The sequence below is a fragment of the Sus scrofa genome, chromosome Y (genome assembly GCF_054392235.1).
Source record: "Sus scrofa isolate SSC_HxYL_T2T_F1_AM1 chromosome Y, Sscrofa_HxYL_maternal_Yorkshire_Landrace_v2.0, whole genome shotgun sequence".
In the NCBI taxonomy this organism is placed as follows: Eukaryota; Metazoa; Chordata; class Mammalia; order Artiodactyla; family Suidae; genus Sus; species Sus scrofa.
The window spans coordinates 19,800,957-19,828,938 of NC_139402.1; the positions used below are offsets into that span (position 1 = coordinate 19,800,957).

General features: G+C 37.8%; 1 protein-coding gene and 1 pseudogene across 4 annotated transcripts in view; one reads left to right on the forward strand and one right to left on the reverse strand.

Moving 5' to 3' along the window:
• LOC110257970 (BCL-6 corepressor-like) overlaps window positions 1-27,982 on the forward strand; it is a 91,227-nt gene that overhangs the window by 47,754 nt on the left and 15,491 nt on the right. The window contains exons 3-12 of one of the 4 annotated variants that reach the window (XM_085008958.1): window positions 656-830; window positions 4,499-4,750; window positions 5,276-5,491; window positions 6,135-6,451; window positions 6,799-7,053; window positions 9,948-10,114; window positions 12,632-12,723; window positions 16,691-16,768; window positions 16,975-17,131; window positions 18,746-19,767. In XM_085008958.1, coding sequence (XP_084865084.1) covers window positions 656-830; window positions 4,499-4,750; window positions 5,276-5,491; window positions 6,135-6,451; window positions 6,799-7,053; window positions 9,948-10,114; window positions 12,632-12,723; window positions 16,691-16,768; window positions 16,975-17,131; window positions 18,746-19,037 — 2,001 coding nt within the window. In that variant the 3' untranslated portion in view covers window positions 19,038-19,767. Of the gene's footprint in view, window positions 1-655; window positions 831-1,715; window positions 1,890-4,498; window positions 4,751-5,275; window positions 5,492-6,134; window positions 6,452-6,798; window positions 7,054-9,947; window positions 10,115-12,631; window positions 12,778-16,690; window positions 16,769-16,974; window positions 17,132-18,745; window positions 19,768-27,982 lie in introns of those variants that run through there. The other 3 variants (XM_085008957.1, XM_085008959.1, XR_014835998.1) reach the window with 3 other exon arrangements.
• LOC110257969 (protein BTG1 pseudogene) lies at window positions 22,640-27,866 on the reverse strand (annotated as a pseudogene).

Consider the following 27,982-nt stretch of genomic DNA (forward strand, 5'->3'; position numbering starts at 1 on the left):
TAAAATATCACATAGGAGTTCCCATGATGGCTCAGTGGAAATGAATCTGACTAGTATCCATGAGGACCCAGATTTGATACCTGGCCTTACTCAGTGGATTAAGGATCCAGTGTTGCCATGAGTTGTAGTGTAGGTCACAGATGGGTCAGATCCCACGTCACAGATGGGTCAGATCCCACGTTGCTATGGCTGTGCTGTAGGCCAATGGCTACCACTCTCATTTGACCCCAAGTCTGGCAACCTACATATGCTGTGGGTATGGCCATAAAAGGACAAAAATAAGGATGAAATGATATGAAATAAAATGAAATATCACATAAACCTTTGGAACCTTAAATTTTGCTACTAAATATTTGAAGGGAAGCTTATAGTCTTGGTCATCTTTCTTCATTGTGCATCTCCTCTTCCTCCTCTGTTTTGTTTATCAAAAAATTTTATTTTATTGTTTGTGTTTATTTCTAAAAGTGATTATCTCTTTGCAGCCATGTAGTCATGAATATACATAATATAACATATATGCCTGCAGTGCAGACTTTATGAAAACAATATAGTAAAGGCAAACTTTTTTTGGAAATACTTCCCTTTAAGGTAAGGCAACTACAATAGCTCTGATAGTAAGTAAAGTGTCTTTTTTTCACATCTGTTCTGTTTCTAGAATGCAATGATGCGCTTCTCAGAGTTGGAGATGAAAGAAAGAAAATGTGCAGCTAAACACTCTGAGGTATGTAAATTTAACTCTACTGACCGGCGAAGGCTGAAGGGAAATCAAGATAAAAAACCAAAGTTGGTGGCATTGGAGGCTGTTGCCGACCAGAGCAACCGTGAAAGATGTAAGTAGCTTTTTTGTTAGAGAAATAGGCCCTTCTTTCCATCTGCAGTGTGAAGGGGCATCCAGAAATGAGGCACCAAGGGTGGATTATTTCTTGAGACACATCTTCTTTTTCAAAGAAGCACTATCACTGAAGTTAGAAATAATGTAATATATTTTAGAGGTGGGTGTGTAGCTCTGGCAATGGTCTACAAAAGTGAACTAACAGAGTTCCCTCCCTGGTGGGTCAGCTGGTTAAGGATCCATCATTATCACTGCAGTGTCTTGGGTTCAGTCCTTGGCCCAGAAACTTCCATGTGCTGTGGGCATAGCCAAAAAAGGTGAACTAACTGGAAAATGCTTGTCAGGATTTTTATTTATTCTTTAATAGTACAGGCAGCTGAGTTTTCACTTTAAAGATGTCATTAGATGATTAGGTTCCCTAAAGTAGGAGGTTCATTAATAGGAACCATCATTTGGAGGGAAAAGGAAGTATTTTTCCTTCTTCCTCAAACATGCAGTGACAGTGTGGCAGTAGTTTGGCTGGGGCATATCTTGGGCTTCTTAATGGAAATGACTGGGCAAGATTAGGGAAAACCTAAAACAAAAGGCTTTCTGAAGCTCTTTAAGAAAGGAAAGTCTCTTCCCCAGAGCATCTGTATGTTTTGTTAGCTATTTTGAATTTGGAACAGAGGTTCCCCAGGCCTCTTTTATAGAGGAAGTAAATTGTATCAAGGTTAGCTTCTGCTGGAGATTCTATAATTACCTGTAATAGAATTTTAATCATTGGCAAATCTTAATCAATAACTTGTCCTTTTGTTTAAGGCAAAGTGAACATGACTGAAAAGTAGAGAGGTTGCTTTGTTGTGATGATGACTTGTAAATGTTGCCATGGTGATGCTTTTGTGAGGTAATGCTGTGGCACAAGATGATACATTATGGGATGAATGTGCTGTGAGCCATGTGACTCCTGAAGGCAGCAGGTGTTAAACATAGCTATGGTCACATCTGCCTAGACTGCATGACAAAGAACATGTGCTTTCTGCTTTTAGAAAAGTAGCAATGATGGTGGACCACAATGGTCAGTACTTTTCTTTATATCTCTACCTTCTTTTTCCTAAAGGGCAATCATTTGAGTAGTGCTTGAAATGATGTCATTTACAAAAGACTGAATTGAGATCTGCAGGAAAGTGTTGTGTAGGTGTGGCTTCTCGCTCCTGAACATTAGTCAGTGTATCCTGGACAGTCATAGGTATTCTTCACAAAGATAGTGATGACTGTCTTGGGAGGGCTTCACTTTAAGACAATCAGACTCTTTGCTCTGAGAGGCAGTACTGAAAATGTCTCATCTTGCTTTCTTTTTTCTCATCAAGTCTTGAGTGGGTTCTTGCAGGGGAAGGGTAAATGGATCTAGTTTTAGGAAAAGATCCTCCTGTATGTAGTTTAGTGATTTCATTGAACTCTGACTTCAGCAGTGGAAGTTTTCTGATAATTAGTTCAGGATGAAGAATCATAAATATCACATTCTGGGATCCCTAGGGATCCCCATCCTGGCTTAATGGGATTGGTGACACGTATGGTACATACAACTCTCAAACCAAGTGGGTGAAGGGAAACTCTGTATAACCAGGCAACTTTTTACCAGATTAGGAGCCTGTGTGAGACAGGAAGGGCTCATTTTGTATGCGTGCTGTCAGTCAGTGAGGAGCAGGAAAACAAAGTACCTATTCAATCACGCCTAGCTGACATCTGTGAAGTAAATCATTACAAGTCTTCCAGGTAGTTTACTGTAGGCCAAAGATGCTGGCCAAAAAAATCAGGTGAGTGAGATATAAACAAATTTTATTTTTTCAAAGTTTGCATGAGGGTGAAAGCTTAAATAGAAAACATTCTTCTTGAGAATGACACCTATTTACAAATGGTCAAAACTGTTAAAGATACAGCTGACTACATCAGACCTGGAGTTACAGTAAAATGTGGACTTGGAATATGACACACTTGGACAAAAACATTGATTAATCTGACCTTAAGATGTGTGGCAAGTAAAATAGGCAGGGTCCAATCTGTTAAAGAACTCTTCTGTTATGCATCTGGAAGGCACCCATTGTCAGTAAGCTAGTCTGCCTTCAAACCTCTTGATTTGAGCAGTATGTATAAAACAAGGCTTACAATGAAAGAGATTTCATTTTGTCTTTGTAATGCCCTAAGATACTTGCATCTGAAGGAAGGTGTGAAGATAGAATGGCAGGTGGGTAATATAGCCATGGATGTACATAGATAGCATCACTGAGGTGTTGGAAACTCAGGGGCCTTCCTCCTAGACAAGAAATGGGAGAATTTCCTTAGCTTCAGTATATAATTTTCCCTCCAGTGTGTGAAAGAAAGGATATAGAAGAATTTGTAGTAATCATATTTACCTCTTTGCAATTGCCTCTGAACCCTGTGCATAAACTAAGAAATTTTAGTAAAAGTTGCCACTTCCTAGTGCCCTTGATCTTCCCAGATTTCTTGCTTTCCTCTACTCATCTTGCAGGTTGCAGCAATGGGCGGCATGTTAGGTTTAGCACCAAAGTTCCCTTCGTGGTTCAGCAGAAACGAATCTGACTAGCATCCATGAGGATGCAGGTTCAACCCTTGGCCTCAACTCAGTGGGTTAAAGATCTGGCATTGCCGTGAGTTGTGGTGTAGGTCACAGATGTAGCTCAGATCTGGCATGGCTGTGGCTGTGGTGCAGGCTGGCAGCTGGGAACCTCCATATGCTGCAGGTGCAGCCGTAAAAAGCAAATAAGTAAAAATAAAAATAAATAAAATAAATCCAGCACCGCTTAGGGAGAGATCACCACTTTAGCCAATAAAGGACCTATGCTGTATTTCACCACTTTGTTTCCTTTTTCTCTGTCTGATTTATCATTTACACTTTTGACCCAAGTGAAAATTTGTCCTTTTCTTTTTGTAGGTGATATTTGAGGTACTTGGTTTCTGATATAGTATGATGTGATATGATGTTTTACTTATTTTTTGTTGCTGTTTAGGGCTGTACCCGTGGCATAGCAAATTCCCAGGCTAGGGGTCTAATCAGGTCACAGATGCAGCTTGAATCCCAAGCTGCTGTGGCTGTGGTGTAGACCGGTAGCTGTAGCTCTGATCAGACCCCTATCCTGGGAACTTACATATGCCACAGTATATCCTTAAAAATCAGAAAATAAAAATGAATAATTTCCACTTATTTCAAAATATGGACTTCAGCACACATGTTTGTAGAAATTTTTAGATCAGCTTTGGTTTGGTTGGATTTTGCTACCAAAAGAAAAGACCATATATGATTAAAAGAAATAGTGTTGATGTATTATCTCTTTTGTCATCTTCATTCTTGTTTCTTTAATGCCCCCAACTATAAAAAGATAAAATTATGAATCCATTAAGTAAGGAAGATAAGGCATTTGTGTTTGAACAGTATCAGATCATGGTTGCTGCTTTACTTGCTTATTGCTTTCAGCTGCCCTTCCTTTGAAAAATGCTGTATGTGGGAGGAGTTTCTACTTCCAGTGTGTAAGGTCCCAGATACCATAGAATAATCTGTTAATATCAGATTACCTTGATTACATGAAGGTTCCACTTGCATCCCAAATCCTGTATTCTCGTGATGACCTTTGGAGCTCTGTTTCTTTATTATTGTGTCTGTTCCCCTAGACAAGTATAGTGCTGGAAACAAACAGGATCCTTTCAAAGCCCCAGAGAACAAAGAATTTCCTATGGAAAAGTGCTTCATGGACAAGCAGTCTGTAAGTGAGCCACCTTCTGACCAAGTAGCTTCAGACATACCAGACGGCTGCAGCCTTTGTTGGCTGGACAAAAAATGTGTCTTGGGCACCAGCAACCACACTGTAGAAGAGATGCCAAAAGTCCCTGTGCTAAAAGCCAAGCAGAGACGGGTCTCCAAAGGTGAGCTCAGTTGGCTTTGATTGCCTGCTTAGTGGCTTGAGTAGGAGGTCAAGAGTGAACTGAAGGAGGCATGTTGATTATTCTAGTCTTAGGACTAGAGCAGTGTAGGTTTCTGCTTTCATACCGCTGAAAGGGAAGTCTTAGTGTAGAGCAGTGGAGGTTTCAGCTTTCATACTACTTCAAGAGCAGATTGGTAAATGATTGCTTACATCCCAATGGCCCTGGGGAAGGTGTTCCTACTTCCCATTCCCCATTGACAGATGATGCTCAAGCTCCAGGATGGCTGAAGATAAATAGATCTTCTCCCAAGAGTTGATAACAAATTAAAGTGGGGAGAGTAATGACTCATCCTCCCATCCTGTACTGCCATTAATGATGTGTGAACCCCAAGGAGACTTTTTGATTAATTTGCAGTTATTTCTCCATTAGGTGACTGGCCTAAGAAGGAAATGAGTTTGTCTGACCACTTAGAAGACTCACATCATAGTGAGCCGACTAAGCTAAAAGTATGCATTGAATTAACAGGGCTCCATCCCAAAAAACAGTGCCACTTGCTGCACCTTAAAGAACAATGGCAGCAGCAGGTGTCAGCAGCAGAGAGCAAACCTGGCCAGTGGGACAGGAAGGAAGTGACCCAGGGCAGTAACATTTCTGAAGAGAAACCCAGGAGAAAAAGGACAGTGGCCAAAGGCAATAGGAGCTGCTCAGAGAAGTCCCTGAAATCTAGTGGCAATGAACAAGGTACGCTGGGGACCCCCTCCTGGCGGTTGAGTCAACACCTTCTTTGGGAGAAGGCCTGAAAGATACCTGAACACTATCAAAGTTTGCTGAATAGCATGTGACAGGTAGGGAGTTCACCAAAGGCGTCCTTTTTTCATCCACACTTACTTCTGGAACGTTTAGAGAAAACTTATGAGAAGGGAGCTTTATTCTTTGGTTGTTCTTTGCCCAGACCAAGGCTGATCAGGAAGCAAAGACTTGGTGACCCTTACGGCTTCACCAAGTGCCCTCATCTCAGACTCTTAATTTATCTATTTGCTGATTGTCTTTGACTGGAAAGTTCCTACATTTGTGCTGAATATGTGTGTATGTGTGGTGGGGGTGAGGTGGGGGCTGAAAGCAAGCATTGCTGGCTCCTCCCATCTTGTCATGGCCTTTTGAACAAACTTGACATTTGTCATTTTGTGGGTTAACTTATTTTCTCTTTGAATGTGACCTTATTAAAATATTAAGGCTTTGAAACATAATTAATATATCTTTTAGTACTGCAGTCACCCCTGTGTTCATTGTTAACCACAGGATTTTCTTTCTGTATTAGGTACAACTGGGTAACTCCTGCTTCTTCTCCTTCTCCTACCCCATACCCATCCATCTCTCCTTTTAGGCTCTCCTAGACAATGTATGAAGAGCCTTTTATCTACCATCACAAGTCACCAAATGCACAACCAGCCACGGTGCACATCATGTTCAAGAGTGCATATGAAACAGCAGAAAGTTAAAGAAAGCCAGAAAACATATGTACTATGTAGAGACGAAGAAGAGGATTACTATCCTGCTGCCATCTCACTTCAGAAATATACTGACAACATTGAGAAACCATCTGGGAAAAGATTGTGTAAAACAAAGCACTTGATCCCTCAAGTACCCAGGCAGGCCTCCTCAGTGACAGGGGACTGCCATGTGGACAATGCAGATGGCAAGGTACCTTTTGACATTACCTTTTGAATCAGGCTTGTGGAGCTACTCCACCAATTACTCCTTGCCCATTTGTTTCCTTTTTCTAAAGTACAAAGCTTTCTTTCAACTGAACTCCTTCCCCAAATTCATTTCCTATTCTTAAGGGCCATGTGCCCTAGGTTGTGATGAAGTTTCAACCTATTCAAAATTAAATCATTTCTCCCAGTGCTCTCTGATAACCCCTCTCTCCTCTAAATAAACTAAAATGAAAAGGTTCCTCCCATCATAGAGGTATGTAACTTGGAAAGGAGGGGATTAATAAGCTGTTGGAAGTTGATCTTAAATGTATGCACTCCCTGGTTTTGTAATAGGTGACTATCCAGAGATTTAGAAATCACCCTGCACCCAGTTCTGACTGTGATCAGTCACCAGACAGGAAGGGCCAAAAGCCCTTCAACCATTTGCAACAGTTGCTGCTGGCTTCCAAATCGTCACAGCCACCAAGCTCAAGCTCTGCTCCGCAAATGACCAAGTCACACCATTTGCAGCTGGAGGCACGGAGACTTATTGTCAGTAAGAATGCTGGAGAGACTCTCCTGCAGCGGGCTGCCCGACTTGGTTATGAGGTAAGTGTCTTTATGGGTGCTTAGATTCAGACACCACCAGTTTGTAGCTGCCTATATTCATAAATCACTGGCTACTGCTCTTTGACATGGACTGGAAGGGTGCACTAACTGGAACCAGGGCAGGTTAGGAGATGGGACTCAGAACCCATACCCTTTCACATTAGGGACTGGGTTAGGTGTTCCACAGTGATGCTTGTACTAGCCCTACTGGTTGACATTGGAGCAGCAGCTGTGGGCCAATGCCCCAGCAACACCAGATTTAAGCCGCATGTGTGACCAGCACTGCAGTTCATTGCAACACCAGATCCTTAACCCACTGAGCAGGGCCAGGGATTGAACCTGAGTCCTCATGGATACTAGTTGTGTTCGTTACTACTGAGCCACAACAGAAACTCCCGGTGCTGCCCTCCTGTTGGTGACTTGTTCAGATGAGTTGTTTAAGCAGGTAGGTTGCTTTGGCATCCTCTGGTCTCACTTACTTACCTCTGATATAAAATCTGACGTAACCCAGATGTGGAAATGAACTCTTTTGGCTTCTAGCAAGGGGAAGAGAACTTTTTAGGTCAGTTTTTAGTTGCTTGTGAAAAGGTACACATGGAGGTGAGCTGATGGGCATTATATGAACAGGGTAGTTACTGAGGACATGGAGCTTCAGAAATGGATGGGGATAGGAGTTCCTGATATATTTCAGTGGATTAAGGACCAGACTAGTATCCATGAGGATGCAGGTTTGATCCCTGGCCTTGCTCAGTGAGTTAAGGATCTGGTGTTGCTGTGAGCTGTGGTGTAGGTCACAGATGCAGCTCACATCCTGCATTGCTGTGGCTGTGGTATAGGCCAGTGGCTACAGCTCTGATTCAACCTTTAGCCTAGGAACTTCATATGCTGCAGATGTGGCCCAAAAAAGGTAAAAAAAAAAGAAGATTGTGGTAACTCTTCTCACCCTTTCAGCCTTTGCATGTAGTAGTAATTAATATTAACCTGATTTCAGATGGGGAAACAGAGTGCTAGAGGTATTAAATAATGTTTGTGGAGATAGCTGTCTACCAGTCTGGCTCCAAGGCCAAGACTCTCATGTTCCCTCTCTCCCTTATTCCATTCCTTTCCAAGGGTTGGCTCCCATTGGAACTGCCCTTTTTACAATTCAGAATCTCTTGAGATGAATTGCTTTCTTTATGCTTTGCATCTTTATTACTTCACTTGTTAGTTAAAATTGTAATATAATAGACATCATTTTTAAAGCTTGCTTTAGTGATCTGGGAGTTTAATGGTGAGAACAAGGGTCAGAAGGAGAGTGTGGAGGTGTGGATGAGTGCCAGGGTAAAAGTGATGCTGGCCTAGGATCAGGTGAGGGCTCATGGGATTTGGCTGAAAGTTCAGGTATTCACTCAACTCTAGTTACTAAGGAACTGCTAAAAAAGCAGCTTCAGGTGCTATCCTTATTAAGTAAGCAGGCATTCAGGGCACTGATGACTATGTTTACCAGCCTCCCACATTAGGTTCACAGGATTAGCAAATGGAATGTTAACTCCCAAGTGAGTGGTCACCTTTGGCTGATGTGTCATTGAAAGGGCCTAAAAGGCTTCTCACATTCTACCTCGTATCTGAGTGGGTAGAATGACTCCTGTTTTAGGTTTAACAGGTGAGTTATGTAACAGTTGTCATATGGAGACCTGTTGTGACTCCATTGAGCTTCCCCTTCCTTACCAAGTATTGGGGACACTGTAGACTGTACCTTACTTCCTTTCCCTCCCCATTCTTAGAATATGACAGCTCTCTGCTGAGCAGAACTTGTAGGAAATATGTAACTTGTTTTATGGTGGCAAATATTATTCTATATATTTGAAATCTTCTCCCCCCAGATCCTGTTATAAAATTCTTGCTACAATTCATCTGTCAATAATGATGCAGTGAAGTTCCCCTTGTAGCTCAGCGGACTTAAATCCGACTAGTATCCATGAGGTTGAGGGTTTGATCCCTGGCCTCACTAAGTGAATTAAGGATCTGGTGTTGCCTTGAGCTGTGGTGTAGGTTGCAGACATAGCTCATTTCCAGCATTTCTGTGGTTGTGGTGTAGGCTGATGGCTATAGCTCCAATTTGATCCCCATGCTGGGAACCTCAATATGTTGTGGGTGTGGCCCTAAAAAGAAAAAAAAATTTAAATAAATAAAAATAATGATAGAGTATTAGTAACTTAAGTCCATAGTTCTCATTAAAGTTAGGTCTTTATTTTCTACAGGCTCAGCTTTTGATTAACTTTTAATATTTTAACATATCAAAGAACATTAGTAATGGTGATTCTAATGCAAAGTGTTCATACAAAACAGATTTTGAAAAGAAGGAATATTACAATTTTACTTAATATCTGAAATGTATACAGTGATTTTTGTTATTAATACAAGTAAATATGAAAATAATATATTGATTCAACTCCAGGTGGGGTGGGGAATGAACCATTTGTTTCCCAGGATCTGATCTTTACAGGAGCATCAGGATCTGGCCAATCTGATAGATGTCCCTCCCTCTTTAAGTTTAGGGGTATTCTTTAGCTTTAATCTCTTCTAGTGAGTTATTATTTTAACTTTTATGTAAACTTGCTTTGTCATCCACAACCACCTAACTGAATACACCCATCAAATGGGAATGTCTTGTACTTATCAGTGCATCATCTAAGGTATTAACAGTCCTTGACAACATTGTCTCCAACACTAAGACTTAACACATGTCCTTGTCCTTTTCACCAGGAAAAATATTCCTTGCCTATGCTGCAGTGGGGTATCGGGCCTGAGGATAGATGTCTCTTCAAAGCAGAGACTGCCAGCCTATGGAGAGCTTATCATTATCAGGTTCATTATGTATAATCTGATGGTATCACCTTTTCTCATCTGCATAGGACTTGGTCTTGTACTGCCTGGAAAACAAGGTTTGTGATGTGAATCATCAGGACAATGCAGGTTACTGTGCCCTCCATGAAGCTTGTGCAGGAGGTTGGTTCCTCATTGCTCAACACCTTCTTAAACATGGTGCTGACGTTAACTGCAGTGCCCACGATGGGACCAGGTTAGTGGCATATCTTTCTGGGACACTAGCAGCAGTTCTCAGGTATGTAGGAAACACTTAAAGAACAATGAGTAAGTACCCTGATGTCAAAATCCACCAGAACTGAATCAAATGGATATTTCTGACCAAGTACATGTTGCTATAGTTTTCAAATTTTTCTTCAGAATTGAAATATGTATATGGATATATATTGAATTTATATAGTTCACTGTATTGAATATACTTCCATGTAATTCCTTATTGTTTACTTATTTTATACATAGAAGTGTGTATGTGTTAATCTCAAACTTCTAATTTACCCTTTCCTCTGTTATTTCCTTTGGTAAGTTTGTTTTCTGTGTCCGTGAGTCTGTTTCTGTTTTGTAAATGGGTTCATTCATTTGTATCATTTTTATTTTATCCCACATATAAGTGGAATCATATAGTATTTGACTTACTTCATCACTAGGTCCATCCATTTTGCTGCCAGTGATATTATTTCATTCTTTTTTATAGCTAAGTCACAGAATACTTTTCCTGTTGATACTCCTGAGAAGTGACTGAAATGATTTTAACTAGGTGTATGTACTGTCTCAGAGGGCATCATTTTGAACTGAAATGATAGGGTGGTATATAATTACATGATTTTGAATTTCAAGTCTCTCAGGTTTGGAAAGATCTTGGCCATTCATTCATCAGAGTAGAGTAGAGTATAACCACCTGTAGTGCTAGAACATTTGACAAACTAAATTTTACTCTTGTCTTTCCCTCTGAATGCAGAAGCTGGTAATTTTTTTCTTCATTATGCCTACATTATGTTGAGTATGGTATGGGGATACTATCACTTTAAATGTGACAAACATTACCTGCTTCATCTACGTGTTTTACATAGGTATTAATCCAGAGTGAAGATGCCTGCCTTCTCTGTGAAGTCTTAGGTCCTCATATCCCCACCTAGAGATACTAATTTAGCAACAATACGAACCTGATGTGGCATGCTGGTAAACATAGTCATCAGTACACTGAAGCCCTGGTTACTGTTCTGATTTCAGAGTATACCACAAAGCTATAGTAGAAAAAAAAAATGCACTACTAGCCTGAAAACAGATGTATTTTCCAGCGGAATAAAATACAGAACCCAGAAACAAACTATTATGTATATGGTCAAATGACCCTCTACAAAATGTGCCTAAATCACTCCTCAAATGGATACATTTCTTCAACTTATTGTCCAAGGAAACCTACATATTCACAGGATTAGCAAGAGAATGTTAACTCCCAAGTGAGTGGTCACCTCTGATTGAGGTGTCATTGAAAGGTCCTAAAAGGCTTCTCACATCCTACCGTGAGAAGTGGGTAGAATGACCCGTGTTTTAGGTTTAACAGGTGAGTTATTTGACAGTTGTCATACGGAGACCTGCTGTGGCAGGGAGAAAAAATAGCCAAAAAAAGGTCCCACTGGCCCAATCTGAAATGTATCTTATTTTTTTTATCAGTTTTTACCAGTAGGTAAGATAATAGGGCTATCCTAAAAGTTATAAAATAAGCAAAACTGGAGTTTCCGTTGTGGCTTATTGGTTAAGGAATCTGACTAGGAACCATGAGGTTGCAGGTTTGATCCCTGGCCTCACTCACTGGGTTATGGATTCAGTGTTGCCCTGAGCTGTGGTGTAGGTTGCAGACAAGGCTCGGATCCCGGGTTGCTGTGGCTCTGGTGTAGGGTGGTGGCTACAGCTCTGATTAGACTCCCAGCCGGGGAACCTCCATAGGCTGCAGAAGCAGCCCTAGACAAGGCGATAAGTAAATAAATAAATAAATAAATAAATAAAATAAGCAAAACTGAAATGTGTGTAATTTCATAGTTTTAGAGTAGTACTCATTATTCAGGCTGTGAATGCAAGCATCATTTCATCTTGCAGTAGAAATGGATGTAAAGGACTCTACGTCCTGATGAAAACTGATTCTAAAAAGTCTGGTTCTAGGCTGACTCTGAGCACTGTTTCTTCTCTCCACATCATTCCCTGAAGTTCTGTCATTAATCTCTGTAAGTTCCTAGGGCCCAAGAGTTTCCAAGAGGAAGTTTCATTAATCACTGATCTTTGCACACTGGCTCTTTTTTAAATAGGTATTTTTAAAAATTGTGTAAGAATTGATAGTTGTCTTGGCTTCTTTTCCCCTTATCTTTATACAGTCTGTCACTAGTTATGTTCCTTAAAAATATTTTTATTTTTCCCTTGTATTAGGTCTGAATTAAAATAGATTTGAATTTTAGAATTATTTTTGAAATTGTTCACCTGTCCTATAAACAACTGGTATAGAAGTAACAATAATTTATTGCTTAATCTTGGATCAGTCAACATGCCTCAGTTTCTTTGTCTGTAAACTTTTTGAAAGTACATGCTTTTCTTGGTGAAATATTGCTTGTAGGAGGCTTATGAACACATGGTACACACAATCTATTTTGCTTATTGTTTAGGAAACTACTCCAGAAACAAGTATGTGTAAACATGTTTAATCCTACTGCACATCTCTTCCTAGGCCTCTTCATGATGCAGTTGAGAATAATTACTTGGAGATTGTTCGCCTGCTTCTTTCATATGGTGCTGACCCTACTTTGGCTACATACTCAGGTAGAACCATCACAAATATGACTCATAGCAGGCTTATGGAAATATTTCTGGCAGGTAGGTCCCTTCAAGGAACAGAAATGACAGTGTTCAACACATGTTTTTAAATATCAGATGATAGTTAGCAACGGTTCCCATTGCTCTAGATCCTTACTAAGACCCATTCTTTTTTTGTACTAATACATGTGAGGTCCCATCTTCTTATACTTTTTATGTGTATTTTGCTAATGATTAATGATACTGAGTATGTTTTCATGTGCTCAATGGCTATTTATATATCTTCTTTGGAAAAGTTTATTTTTTGTTCATATTTTAAAGTTTTCTTGAAGTATAATTCATTTAGAATATTGTGTGTATGCTGCACAACACAGTGATTCAGTTATACATGTACACACGTTCATTCTCTTTCAGATTCTTTTCCCACCTAGGTTATCACAGAATATTGAGTAGAGTTCTCTGTGCTGTACAGCAGGTCCTCATTGGCTAATAATTCCATAAACCTCAGATGATGTTTGTCTTTCACTCACTTAGTATGATAATCTTTAGGTTCATGTTGTAGCAAATGGCATTATTTCATTCATTTTCATGGCTGAATAACATTACACACACACACACACACACACACACACACACACACATCTTTTTTATCCAAAGGTCTGATGGACCTTTAGGTTGCTTCCTGTCTTTGCAATTGTAGATAATGCTACATTGAACATTGGCTGCATTTATCTTTTCAAATTACGGTTTTCTCTGGATAGATGCCCAGGAGTTGGATCCCCAGGTCATATGGTAGTTCTATTTTTAGTTTTCTGAGGAACCTCCATACTGTTTTCCACAGTGGTTGTACCTGTTTGCTTTCCCATCAACAGCGTGAGAGTGTTCCAGGGTTCCATTTTTCTCTAATAATTAGTGATGGTGAGCATCTTTTCATGTGCCTATTGGCCTTATGTCTGTCTTCTATATTCTGTTTAGATCTTCTGCCCAATTTTTGATTGGGTTGTTTGGTGTTTTGATATCCAACTGCAGGAGATTTTTTTTTAAATGTTTTTTTTTTCCATTAGAGTTTACAGCAGTCTGTCAGTTTTCTACTACACAGGAAAGTGACCCAATCACACATACATATATACATTCTTTTTTTCCCACATTATCCTCCATCATTCTCCATCACAATTGACTAGTGCTGTACAGCAGGATCTCATTGCTTATCCATTCCAAATGCAATAGTTTGGATCTATCAACTCCAGATACCCAGTCTATCCCACTCCCTCCCCCTCGCCAACCACAAGTCTGTTCTCCCAAGTCCATGATTCTTTTCTTGGAAAGGTTTGTTCGTGCCATATATTAGATTCCTGGTATATGTGATTGCATATGGTATTTGTCTTTCTCTTCTGACTTACTTCACCTAGCATGAGAGTCCGTTGATAAGAGATGTTTATATATTTTGCAGATTTATCCCTTGTCAGTTGTTTCTTTGCAAATATTTTCCCTCATTCTGTGAGCTGTCTTTTTTGTCTTGTTTATGGTTTCTTTTAAGTTTAACTGGGTCTTTTTGTTTCTTTTTGTTGGTATTTTCATTACTGTAGTAGGTGGATCTGAGAAGATACTACTGCCATTTATGTCAGAGAGTATTCTGCCTATGTTTTCCTCCAAGGGTTTATAGTGTCTGGTCTTACGTTTAGGCCTTTAATCCATTTCAAGTTTATTTTTGTATATAGTGTTAGAGAATGTTCTAATTTCATTCTTTCAGACATAGCTGTCCAGTTTTACCAGTACCACTTTTTGCAGAAACTGTCTTTTCTCCATTGTGTATTTTTGCCTCCTTTGTTGTAGGTCAATTAACCATGAGTGTGTGGGTTTATTTCTGAGCTTTCTATCTTGTTCCACTGATCCAAAACCCATTTCTGATAAAAACTCTCCAGAAGGTGGGCATAGAAGCAACCTGACTCAACATAGTAAAGGCCACATATAACAAACCCACAGTAACTTCATTCTTCTCAGTGGTGAAAAGATGAAAGCATTTTCTCCAAGATCAGGAACAAGACAAGGATGTCCACTTTCATCGCTTTTATTCAGCATAGTTTTGGAAGACCTAGCAGTGACAAAGGAGAGCAAAGAGAAGAAAAAATAAAGGAATCCAAATTGAAAAAGAAGTAAAACTATCACTGTTTTCAGATGATATGAATCCATACATAGAAAATCCTAAAGATGCCGCCAACAAAGTGCTAGAGGTCATCAATGAATCTGATAAAGTTACAGGATACAAAATTAAGAGAGAAGTCTGTTGCATTCCTATACACTAACAGTGAAAAATAAGAAAAAGTCAAACAGTCCCTTTTGCCACACATCAAAAAGAATAAAATATGAGGGAATAAATTTACCTAAAGAAACAAAAGACCTGTACTCTGAAAACTGTGCACAAATTGATGGAAAGATGCACCATGCTCTTAGATTGGAAGAATCAATATTGTCAAAATGACTGTACTACCCAAGGCAATCTACAGGTTCAATGCAATCTTTATCAAATTACTATTGACATTCTCACAAAATTAAACCAAAAAAATTTTTAATTTTGGAAACACAACAGACAATAGGCAAAGCAAAATTGAAAATGAAAAATGGAACTGGAAGAGTCAAGGTTCCTTGACTTCCAATTATGTTACAAAGCTATAGTCATCAAAGCATTGTGGTACTGGCCAAAAACAGAAATATAAGTCAATGGAACAGGATGGAGAAATGTTTATTCAAGTTCTTGGCCTGTTTTAAAATTAGGTTATTTGCTTTTTGTCAAGTTTCAGGAGTTCCTTACATATTCTGGGTATAAACTCCAAAAAGTTATGTGATTTGCAGTATTCTCTTCCATCTTGTAGGTTGTCTTTTCAATCTTTTTCCTTTAAGGCACAAAATTTTTTTTTAGTTTGATACCAGATTTATCACATATGTTCTTGTTGCCTGTTATTTTGGTATCATATACAAGAAATTATTGTCAAATGTCATTATGCTTTCCTCTTGTGTTTTATGGCTTTAGGTCTTGTTTATGAATTTTGATCCATTTTGTATTAATTTTTGCATTTTGTGTAATGTGTCTGTCTTAATTCTTTTCCTTTGTGTAGTTTTCACAGCACCTAAAGCTTCTTAGGTTTGTTTTTAGCAAAGTTTTATAGTTTCAGTGTACAAGTCTTTTGTAACCTTGATTTTAAGTTTATCTTTAAGTATTTATTGTTTCAAATGTTAATGTGAGATTGTTTAATTTCCTTTTTGGATTGTTTATTATTAGTGTAAAGAATTGCAATTTATTGTTGTATGTTGAGTACATGTCCCACAGTTCTGCTGAAATCAATTTATTACTTTTAACAGTAAGAAAAAAAACCTTTACACAGACACACAGACACACAAACATGCAGACACACACACTCACACAGACACACACACACACACACACACACACAATGGGCTATTACTTAGCCATAAAAAAGAATGGAATGATGCCATTTGCAGCAACATGAGTACAACTAGAGATTCTCATATCTCATATTAAGTGAAGTAAGGCAAAGAAAAAGACAAATACCATATAATGTCTCTTCTATGTGGAATCAAAATTATGGCACAAATGAACCTGTCTGTAAAACAGAAACAGCTCACACAGAGAACAGACTTGTGGTTGCCAAGGGGAAGGGGGAGGGAGTGGGATGGATGGGGATTTTAAGGTTACTAGATGCAAAATATTACATTTAGAATAGATAAGCTATGAGGTCCTACTGTACAGCACAGGGAACTCTGTCCAATCTCCTGGGATAGACCAAGATGGAAGATAATATGAGAAAAAGTATGTATTTATATGTATGACTGGGTTTTTTTGCTGTACAGCAGAAATTGGCACAACAGTCTAAATCAACTAAACTTCAATGAAAAGTTTTCAAAAACATTGAAAAATTAAAAAATTTTAAAAATGTTTTAATTTTTCCCTCTCTAGAGTATTTAAACGACTTACAGAGACACAATGATGCTGAACTTAATGGCGCTTGGGAGTTCTATGGAAGCTCTGTATGTGGTGAGAAACATTGACCTTTTCCATTTCCTTGCAAAGTGAATGAGTTACAGAACACTTCTTCCTAGTATGTGTGAGGGGGTGATGGGTTGTGGGTGCTGTAAGCAGGGATCATCAGGAAATTATCTATTTTTATTCAGAATTGTTTAATTATTGACAGTTGGAATTCTGATAGAGCCTACTGACTCTTTTCTCTCTTTCTTCATTAGAACCAGATGATACAGCTGGATATAATGTTTTGGCAAACCCTCCAGGACCAGAGAAGCAGGATGCTGAAGATGAGGCTTTAAGTGACGTGTTTGAATTTGAGTTTTCAGATACTCCTCTCTTACCATGTTATAACATCCAAGTATCTGTTGCTCAGAGGTAAGGATGGATATCATGTCGTTGAAAAATATCTTGGTGTATTTTGGGGGGAAGCAGGACCTAAAATCCTGCTTAAGCAGATAAGTGTGGGTGAGTCATTTTGTATTTGTCACTTAATGAATCTCACTTAATGAAATTTTCTTGAAAAGATAAATTTATACACAATGGGGATCAAACTCATTGCACAGTGAAATTCTAAACAGGATACTACCAAGGCACATAAAATCCCAGAGCCCAAATAATCACTTACTGGAATGTCACAGAATAGTTGATTCCTGAATCTTTGTGACAGAATGTAGGGAGTTTTTTGGGTACATGAACTAAAAATGACCATGTACTGATAATCTCCCTCATCATGTGTGATTAGAAAAGTCATTATTCTTGACTCCTGAATAATTACTGAGCATAATATGTTATATTCAGCATTATTTATTATTACATTTGGCTAGATACAGTCTTATCCCTGTTATTAAGGCACTGTTAACCAAATCTGTTGACCAATTCTCTGTTGCTAATCATGTAAGAAACCAGATTCTCTGCTATATATGTTAAGAAGGTTCTTAATAATGTCCTTCTTAATCTCTGAAGTTATAAAAATTATAAGCTGAAATTTTATTAGTAATAGAAATCCTAGCTCTATTGCAGTCCGTATATAAAGACTGTCAAAATTTTCTTTTAAAAAACATCAGTCCTAAAAGAGATTGACGTTGGAGATGAAGATGTGTGAAAGAAAAGATAGTATAAAATAACTCTTTAAAATGTGTTCTTTTGTGGTGGAAGAAGGGATCAAAAAGGTGTTCCTAGAAGTTCCCATTGTGGCTCAGGGTTAATAAACCTGACTAGTACCCATGGGGATGTGGGTTTGAGCCCTGGCCTTGCTTAGTGGGTTAAGGATCCATCATTGCCATGAGCTGTGGTGTAGCTTTCAGACATGGCTTGGATTCCATGTTGCTGTGGCTGTGACATAGGCTGGCAGCTGCAGCTCTGATTCAGCCCCTAGCCTGGGAACTTCACATATTGTGCAGGTGAAACCCCGAAAAGCTTTTAAAAAGTATTTGTAATCAGTTCTCTTACCTTGGGATACAGACTTCCCACAGTGACTGTAGTGGGACACATATAGAGTTATAACTTGAATGATCCCAGCTGAGAGAATAGGACTTAACCTCTTTTTATTAGCCAGGTGAGCAATAAAGAGGATATTTGATGACTCTCATTAAGGTATTCCTCTCCTTTCTAAAAGTCAGATGGTCTTCTCTGTTTTTATTTTTTGTTTTTTTTTATTGCCATGCCTATGGCACATGGAAGTTACTGATCTAGGGATCAAACCTGTGCCACAGCAGTGACAATGCCAGATCCTTAACCCTCTGAACCACCAGGAAACTTCTGTAGATATTCTCTTAAAGCCACATGAGTCCAGAGTTACTCCCAGTATAGTTAAACACTGCCTTATCTCAAAAAGATAACATTGGCCAATGATGAGAAATGGCAGGGAGAATGAAAGTCAAAGCCCTGGCGGTTGTTATGGCTATAGAATGGTTTCTTCAGGATGGTAATTAATTATTGGCAGCACCTTTAATTTTGCCAGAAATTTTAAAACACTGTTTTATTTTGCAGGCCACGAAACTGGTTATTGCTTTCAGATGTGCTTAAAAAATTAAAAATGTCATCCTGTACGTTTCGATGCAACTTTCCGAATATGGAAATAGTTAGAATTGCAGAGGCAGAGTTTTATAGGCAGGTGTCAGCAAGTTTCTTATTCTCTTGCTCCCAAGACCTGCAATCCTTTAATCCTGAAAGCAGAGAACTATTAGATTTAGTTGAATTCACAAATGAACTTCAGATTCTGCTTGGCTCCTCTGTGGAAAGGTTAAATCCCAGCAATGTGGCCCTTGAGGACCACTGGTGAGCATTCTAGTCCTAGTGTGTACACTGTATTATTCTGCTAATCTTATGCATAATTGTTCTAAGTATAACTATTTCTATAAAGAAGGGACATTCTTACATATGAAAATATGCTTTAGTTTTCTCTAAAACTCCAGTTGAAGGATTTATAAGCTTGTCTTTCTTTTTAGTTTTTATAAAATTTAACTGTTTTACTTTCAACTGTACATAGGCCACTTTGGAATAAGGTTTTTTTTTTTTATGTGGAGCATTTTCTTTTTCTCTTTTTTTAAGGAAATTATAATAGATCTTCATCCATTGAATTTTTTTTATACAAAGCACTGATGACAGAGGCAGTTATATGAGGTCATCAAAATGGAGAAGATATTTGGGAGAATTTCTTGTTTTCTTTAGAGAGTATATGCTAATGGGTGTATGCTTTTGAATATAATTAAAATTAAAACTACATGTACACACAACTAATTGTATGATCTTTATATTATAACATTGTTTTCATGCCTCAACAGGATGTTTTATGTAATCTCTTATCTTGTTTAAAGATTTTCAGCCCTATTTCTGTCTACTGTATAGAATGCTGAAAATTATTCTTAGTGAACTCTCCTTAAAATGTATAAAAAACTGAATTTTTTTGATTTGTATTTTCAACTTGCATTTAAGTTTATAAGTGAATTATCTGCCCTTTAAATAATTTTACAAAAATGTTCTGAAAAGGCAATAAAACTGTTGAAGTGAGACAAGTGAAGTATCTATGTCGTATGTATGTTCCTAAAATATATGGCTTTTATTGCCATTTTTAAAAAGTTGATCAAATTTCTGTAGTTATATCCCTTTATAAATATATGGTCTTTATAAACCAAATGAAACGAGATTTCAGAGGAAATATAATCTGTGTTCTAGATGCCTGTTCTGTAATCTCAACTCTTAGGAGTGTGTGTGTACTTATGAAGATCCATAGACTGACATGTTATTTTACATAAAGTTTATTTATTCATTCTAATTTTTTTATCATGGTGAAAATCACATACTGTCAAATTTAGCGTTTTTTTTTTTTTTTTTTTTGTCTTTTAGGGCTGTACCCACAGCATATGGACGTTCTCAGGCTATGAGTCAAATCAGAGCTGTGGCTGCTGGCCTACACCACAGCCACAGCAATGCCAGATCTGAGTTTGAGTCTGTGACCTACAGCACAGCTCATGGCAATGCTGGATCCTTAACCCACTTATTGAGGCCGTGGATCAAACCTGAGAGCTCATTGATGCTGGTCAGATTGTTTCCCCTGAGCCATGATGGGAACTCCCATCTTAATTAGTTTTAAATGTGCAGTTTGTTAAATATAGTGGTGTTAAATACATTCATAGTGTTGTGCTACTATCTCTACAATCCATCTCTATTACACTTTTCATCTTGTAAAAATGAGACTTTATGCATTAAGTAATAATTGTTCTACCCCGTCCTATTCCTTGAAAACCACTGTGATTTTGATTCCCTGCACCTCATAAAGAAAGAAAGTATTTGTGAGTGACTTATTTCCATTAGCTTAATATCTTCAAGTTTCATCAATGTTGTAGTGTATTTCAGAATTTCATTTTAAAGGCTAAATAATGTTTCATAGTATGCATATATCACGTCTTGATTGGTACATTCACTGGTTGATGGAACTTAGGCTGCTTCTTAGTTATTATGAATAACATGAACATTGATGTAAAAGTATTTCTTTACAACCCTTTCTTTTTTCTTTTTCTTTCCTTCTTTTTTTTTTTTCTTTCTTTTTTTTTTTGCTTCTTAGGGCCACACCTGCAGCATATGGAAGTTCCCAGGCTAGGAGTCCAGTCAGAGCTGCAGCTGCCAACCTATACCATAGCCAGATCTGACCCACATCTGCAACCTACACCGCAGCTCACCACAACACCAGCAACACCAGATCCTTAACCTCCTGAGAGAGGCCAGGGCTCAAACTTGCATCTCATGGATACTAGTTGGTTTAGTTACCACTGAGCCACAATGGGAACTCTCTGTAATTTTTTTCTTAATTTGTGTGTAGAAATGAAAAAGATTTTATCTTGTTTGCTGAATTTATTAATTAGTTCCAATACACTCTTCGGTAGAAACTTTAGGGTTTTCTACACATAAGATTTTTCTGATAATAGATAATTTTACTTTTCTTTTATAATTTGGTGCTTTTTATAGCTTAATTGTTGTCTGGGACTTCAATAATAAGTCTTGTGTTATTCAACTTGTATTGAATAAAAGTGATGAGAGAGGACATAATTATCTTATTCTTGATGTTTTTTTGTTTGTTTTGTCTTTTTAGGGCCACACCCGAGGCATATGGAGGTTCCCAGGTTAGGGGTCTAATCAGAGCTGCAGCTGCTGGCCTACGCCAGAGCCACAGCAGTGCAGGATCCAAGCCACATCTTCAACCTACACCACAGCTCATGGCAATGCCAGATCCTTCACCCACTGATTGAGGACAGGGATTGAATCCACAACCTCATGGTTCCTAGTTGGATTCGTTTCCACTGCGCCACAATGGGAACTCCTCTTATTCTTGATGTTAAGGAGTTAGCTTTTAGTCTTTCAATATTGAATATGATGATCACCTGGTTTTCTCATACTCAGCTTTTGTTGTGTTGAGGCGGTTTACTTCTCTTTCTGTTTTGTTTGGTTTTTATCATGAGAGTGTGTTGTTTTGTTTTTTTGTTTTTTGTTTTTTGCCAAGATAAACAATTTATTATAGAGAGAAGAAAAATTTCTCATCCAAAATATAGAAATCTGTACAACTTTTCCACAGTCAATATACATGAACTGTACAAATTTACACCAGTTCATAATTTACCAAATAAAAGATGACTAACAAAGTTCACAAACTAGATGGTGGTTTGTAGAAAAAGACTTTTACCCAATTAAGTACAAGGAAAGTTACAAACCAGACCTCCACTTTCTAAAAATAAGAAGTTGGGAGTTCCCTTCATGGCACAGTAGTTAACGAATCCGACTAGGACCCACGAGGTCGCAGGTTCAATCCCTGGCCTTGCTCAGTGGGTTAACGATCCGCTGTTGCTGTGAGCTGTGGTGTAGGTGGCAGACATGGCTCGGATCCCGCGTTGCTCTGGCTGTGGTGTAGGCCAGCAGCTACAGCTCCTATTAGACCCTTAGCCCAGGAACCTCCATATGCCGTGGGAGCGGCCGAAGAAATGGCAAAAAAAATTTTTTTTAAATAAAAATAAAATTAAGTTTACCAGTCTTAGAAAACTACAAGCTAGCAAATGTACAGAGAGCTGGCACAGTTGAGACAGTGTCTTTTTAAGGTCTTATTTAAATCCTGTTGCCATGGCAGATTCTGCTCACTTGCTACTTTCAAGGCCAAAAACATAATACAAGGTCTGACCATTTCCCCAGGTCATGCTTACTAGCTTTGTGTGTTATGTACATTTATACATATTTAAGTGCTAGGTAAAAGTCTCGTTATAAAATCTCTACTACTACCATATTTAAAATGTTGCGCTTTCCTATCGAGCTGACAAAAAGGATAACAATTTAAGTGTAATAGTGCATATTTCCTCTGCCAAGTTCTACTGCAGAGAAAGGTTTTTTGAAATATGGATTTGTGTTAAAGGGACTGATGTAAAAATTTAGGTATCATGTCCAGGAGAAACTGAAACCACCCTATAGGACTTCACTCCCTAGCAAATAAAGTGATTGATTTACTTGGACTCTGAAGCTATTAAGTCATTGAAAGGTACTGTCCAAACTATGGCACTGTCACTTAAAAAAAAAATTTACCACTCTTCTCTTGTGCCATATCTTCACAGCTGTGACATGGTTTAAATTCCATAATCCATCCCCAAGAGGAGCCCACCCAAAGCAAAAATCAAATTTATCCATCCATTATAAGAGGATCCATCCATAGACTATATCTTAACCTGATACAGTCATCATATTGTAGCTTTTGGAAGGGCTTGTTCTGCCCAAGAAAAGTTCCTCCTTACAGCTGATTCTGCTGTCTACCATTTGCACGTTGGTGCTGTTTTGGGTGCTACCTCCTGCTGGTGAGGCTTCCTACAGCACACAGATGGAACCATCCTCTCCAATTCTGTAGGACACTTCGTAAGGGTCAACCCAGAGAGTGAGTTCACTTGGGAGAAGCCTGAACAGCTCCTGACTGCTCAGTCCAATCCGCTGTGCTGCCGGTACAATCAGAGGATCCATTTTACGGTTGAGGCGAATACAGTGCTAACCTGATCCTTTGCACAGCTCTTCTGGGAACCAATGATGTTTATAATGTTCTGCCAGCAGCTCCTGCAGGCTCTGGCAGAAGGTCTGCAGCTGTCGCTCGTGAGACCCTCGGTGCAGAGAAACTCGCGATGAAGCACAAGCGGCGGCGATCTCATCTATCATGGTGGCGGCGGCCCGGGTGTGGAGGGGATGCGGGGGTAGGGGGCGGGAGGCTTGGGGCGGCACAGACTGCGGAACGGCCACCCCGGGCTCCCTCACTGGTCATTGGGCTGAGAGGGAGAGAGAGCATGAGCGGCGGGCGGCTGCTTTTTTCTTCTTTCGTTATAGTAAAAAGTTATTTTCGAGACAGGAGGCGGCAGGAGAGAGTAAGAGACGAGCTACGGCGGACTGGTCACATCACTCAGACCACCCCAGCCGCCTCCATCTCCAGCTTCGCAGCCTCCGAGCGCCAAACACTTGCATTTCCACCTCAGACGGACCGAGTTTTGTTAATAATGTGTTTCCTTTTTAACAGTTTAGATGATTATGTGATTTTTCTTCATTCTCTTTAATGTAATATACTGCCTTTCAATTTTTCAACTATCCTTGCTTTCCAGGAATAAATTCCATCTATTTACAGTATAAAATCTGCTGCTAAATTCACTTTGCCAGTATTTTGTTGAGGCTGTTGGCACCCGTATTTGTAAGAAATCTGGTTTGTGGTTTCTTTATAGTGTTTTAATTTGGTGTTGTTATCAGGGTAGTATATTTCCCTCTTATTTCCAAGAGTTTTGAAGTATTTTGGTATTCTTTAAATATTTTGTTGATTTTAGTAATGAAGCATCAGGTCCAGGGCTTTTCTTTGTTGGGAGTGTTTTGGTTACTGACTTAATCTTCTTAAAACGTCTGTTTAGTCTTGGTTAGTTTTCTGTTTCTAGAAATTTGTCCATTTCATCTAGGTTTTGAAATAGTATAGTGGTGTACATTTGTTCCATAGTGCTCTCGTACAATCCTTTTTTATTTCTATATATTCAGTACTAATGTCCCCATTTCACTTTTGATTTTAATAATTTGAGTTTTTACTATCATTTTAACAATTATTTAAATGTCCGCTTTAACTTTTCTTTGTGATTTGAGATTTATATTCTAAAAACAACCCTACAAGTTAATGTTACAACTTTTTGTCTGTAACTAAATGTTTTGTTCTACATAATTTGACAGTAATACATTTAAAAGAATGTCAGTGTATGTTTCTATGCACAGAAATAAAATTAATTTTATGATATCAAAACTTGAAAGGAGTTGGGATGGAGCTATGTGGGAATAGAGTTTTCTCATGTTATTGAAACTGAACTGGTATAAATCTTTAGGATATTAAGTGAAATCTCCATTATGAATGCAGATAAAATTGTTACAGAGTACAAAGGAAGTGGGAAAGGAATTTCAACTGCATTTTACTGCAAAAAAAAGAAAAATCCAGCTAAACCAAAAGAGAACAGTAATAAAGGAAAAGAGGGTTCAAAAAAAAAATCTAAAACAAAAGAAAATAGTATAATGACCAAAATAAATCTTTCTTATCAGTAATTACTTTTATTTTTAAATTTTAATTTATTTTAAAAATTGAACAATGATGATGAGTAATTATTTTTAAGTGTAAGTGGATTAAATTCTCATCAAAGGGTAGACTGGTAGAATGAATTAAAACATGATCCAATTATATGCTTTCTACATATAGATTCATTTTAGATCCAAAGACACAGAAAAGTTAAAAGGTGAGAGTGTGGACTAATCAGCCTTGAAAAAGAATGAAATCCTGCCATCTGTGATGATATAGAAAACCTTGTGTGCATTATGCTAAGTGAAATAAGTGAGACAGAGAGAAGTACTGTATGATCTTAATATTACATAAAATCTGAAAAGGCTGAATTTATAAAAATAGTAGATTCATGGTTTCTATAACATAGAGGGTGGAGACGTTGGGGAGATGTTAAAAAGTACAAACTTGAAACTAGTATATAAATTAGTCCTGGAGAGCTCAGAGACAGATTGTGATTATAGACAATAATACTGTCTTATAAACTTCAAAGTTGCTAGGAGATTAGATCTTAATTGTTATTATCACCAAAAAGGAATGAAAATGAGATGATGTGATCGAGTTGTAAGCTAATGCTATAGTTATAACCATATTATAATATATAAATATGTCAAATTAGTCTTAAAATGTGCCTCATAGACCTTAAACTTACACAATGTTATATGTCAGTTATGTCTCAGTTTATAATGCTCCTGAACATGCTTCTTTGAAAAGACTGTATTTCAAGGGATGGATGTTATAGCTATTCTGAACAAGTACAGAAGGGTTTAAAAACACATATAATAAAGCTGATTGTAATGAAAAAAAAGTAAAAGGATGGAAGAAGACATTCCATAGAAAAAGCAACCAAACTAGAGCAGAGGTGAGTATATTATCAGGAAAGGTACATTTTAAATTATGAAACATAAAATGACAGAAAGAAAGGTTGAAAAAGACAGTTCTGCAGTAATAGTAATCATTGAAAACTTCAGTACCCCACTTCAAGTTCTGGATAGACCACCCAGTCAGGATTGTTAGAAGTAGCAAGGGTAGAAAGAGGTAGATAGGAGCAATGAGATCTCAAGCAGGTCTGTCTACCAACAGAGTGGTAGGAGCACAGAGCGAAGAGAACTCAGGCTTGCAGCAGCTGAGATACAGGAAAAGGGGTAATTTCTCTTTTTAGTGCATTCTGTTTTTAGCACAGTTTGGTTATGGTGTAAGAAACAGGGAAGATAACAAGTTATATTGTTATAATTTAGCAGTTCTGCAGCCTTTTTTGTCTTACAGCTTTGTGTTTTCATTTTGAACAATTAGCACCTATCAAGGATAAGTAAGAAAATATCTAAGTTTACAAAGACAGTAAACCAACTAGATCTTAACAGGCATATGTAACACATTCTACTCAATAGCAGCACACCTATTCTTCTCAAGGGCATATCAGATATTTTCCAGGATTAACAATCTATAATATCACAAATTAAGTCTCAATATATTTTAAAGAATAGATGGCAAAGTATTGCCTCCCACCACAATAAAGTTAGAAAAACTGGAAAATTCTCAAACCTGTGAAAAAAGCACCTTCTTAACCATTGACTAGATCATGAGGAAAATTACAAGAGATATTAGAAGATACTTAGAGAACCTCCATATGCTGCAGGTGCAGCCCTAGAAAAGACACACACACACACAAAAGATATTTAGAGGAAAATGAAAACAAAGGCAAGTCAATAGACACAACACTGTAAGTTAACTGTAATAGTTTTTTTTTTAATGATAAGGCCACTGAAAATAATGGAAGGGGGTAAATTATAAATATCTACATTAAAACATAAGAAAAGTTTCAGACAAAGCTAGCAGAAGAAAAGATTAGAACTAAGAGAAATGAAATAGAGAATATGAAAACAATAGAGAAATCATAAAACCGAAAGTCTGAAAAGATCAACAAAATTGATAAAACTTTAAATATTTATTTTTTGAGATGTAATTCACATGTAATGAAATTCACCATGTGAATGAAAATTTAGTTCATCAAAAAGAAAAGGAATTTCATCCAAACCAAACTGTGAATCATAACCAGGAGATAGACTGTCAGAAGCTCTGAGAACTGCTGCATTGTTAGAAGTCCAAGCTACAATCATATATATTTTCTAGACAAACCATTATACATCAAAGTGATTCACTGATATTTAACAAAATTTTATGTACATATATAAACATGTATATGTATACACACACACACACACACACACACACACACACAAACATTTTAAACCAAGAGTACATATGCCAGGTAAGCACATATAAAATGATCCTCAAGTTACCATGACCCCCTACAGAGCTGGTAAAGAGAAACTTTTTTTTTTTTGCTTTTAAAAAAATGATTATCTTTTAATGCTAGGGAGTTCTGTTTTATACTTGCTTTACTCGGGATTTTTTATGATAGTGTATTTCTGCCAATCCCAAACTCCTAATTTATCTCTCACCACTCCCCTTTGGAGATACTAATTTATTGTCTGTCTATGAGTATGTTTCTGTTTTGTAAATAAGCTCATTTGTATCACATCTTAGATTCCACATATAAATAATATGGTATTTGTGGTTTTCTTTCTGACTTCACTTAGTGTGCTAATCTCTAGGTCCATACATGTTACCATAAATGGGCATTACTTCATTCTTTTTTTATGGCTGAGTAATATCCCATTTTATATATGTACCACATCTTCTTTATCTATTCTTCTGTCATTGGACATTTAGGTTGCTTCCATGTCTTGACTATTGTGAATATTGTTGCTGTTATTTAAAATATGGGTGCATTTATCTTTCTGAATTATAGTTTTTCTGGATATATGCCCAGGAGTGGGATAGCTTAATCATATGGTAATTCTATATTTACTTTTCAAGAGCCTCAATACTGTTCTTTACAGTGGCTGCACCAAATTACATCCCCACCAGTAGAAGTAAATGTTGGCAAGAATGTGGAGAAATAGGAATCTTCAATATGTTACCGTTGGGAATATAAAATGGTATAGGCACTGTGGAAAACATTTTGGAAGTTTCTCCAGAAGATAGAGATATAGTTTTGTCTAGGAAATTCCACTTCTTTGAATATAATCAAGAGTAGAAAACAGGAGTTAAGACCTAATGTTTTACACAAATACACT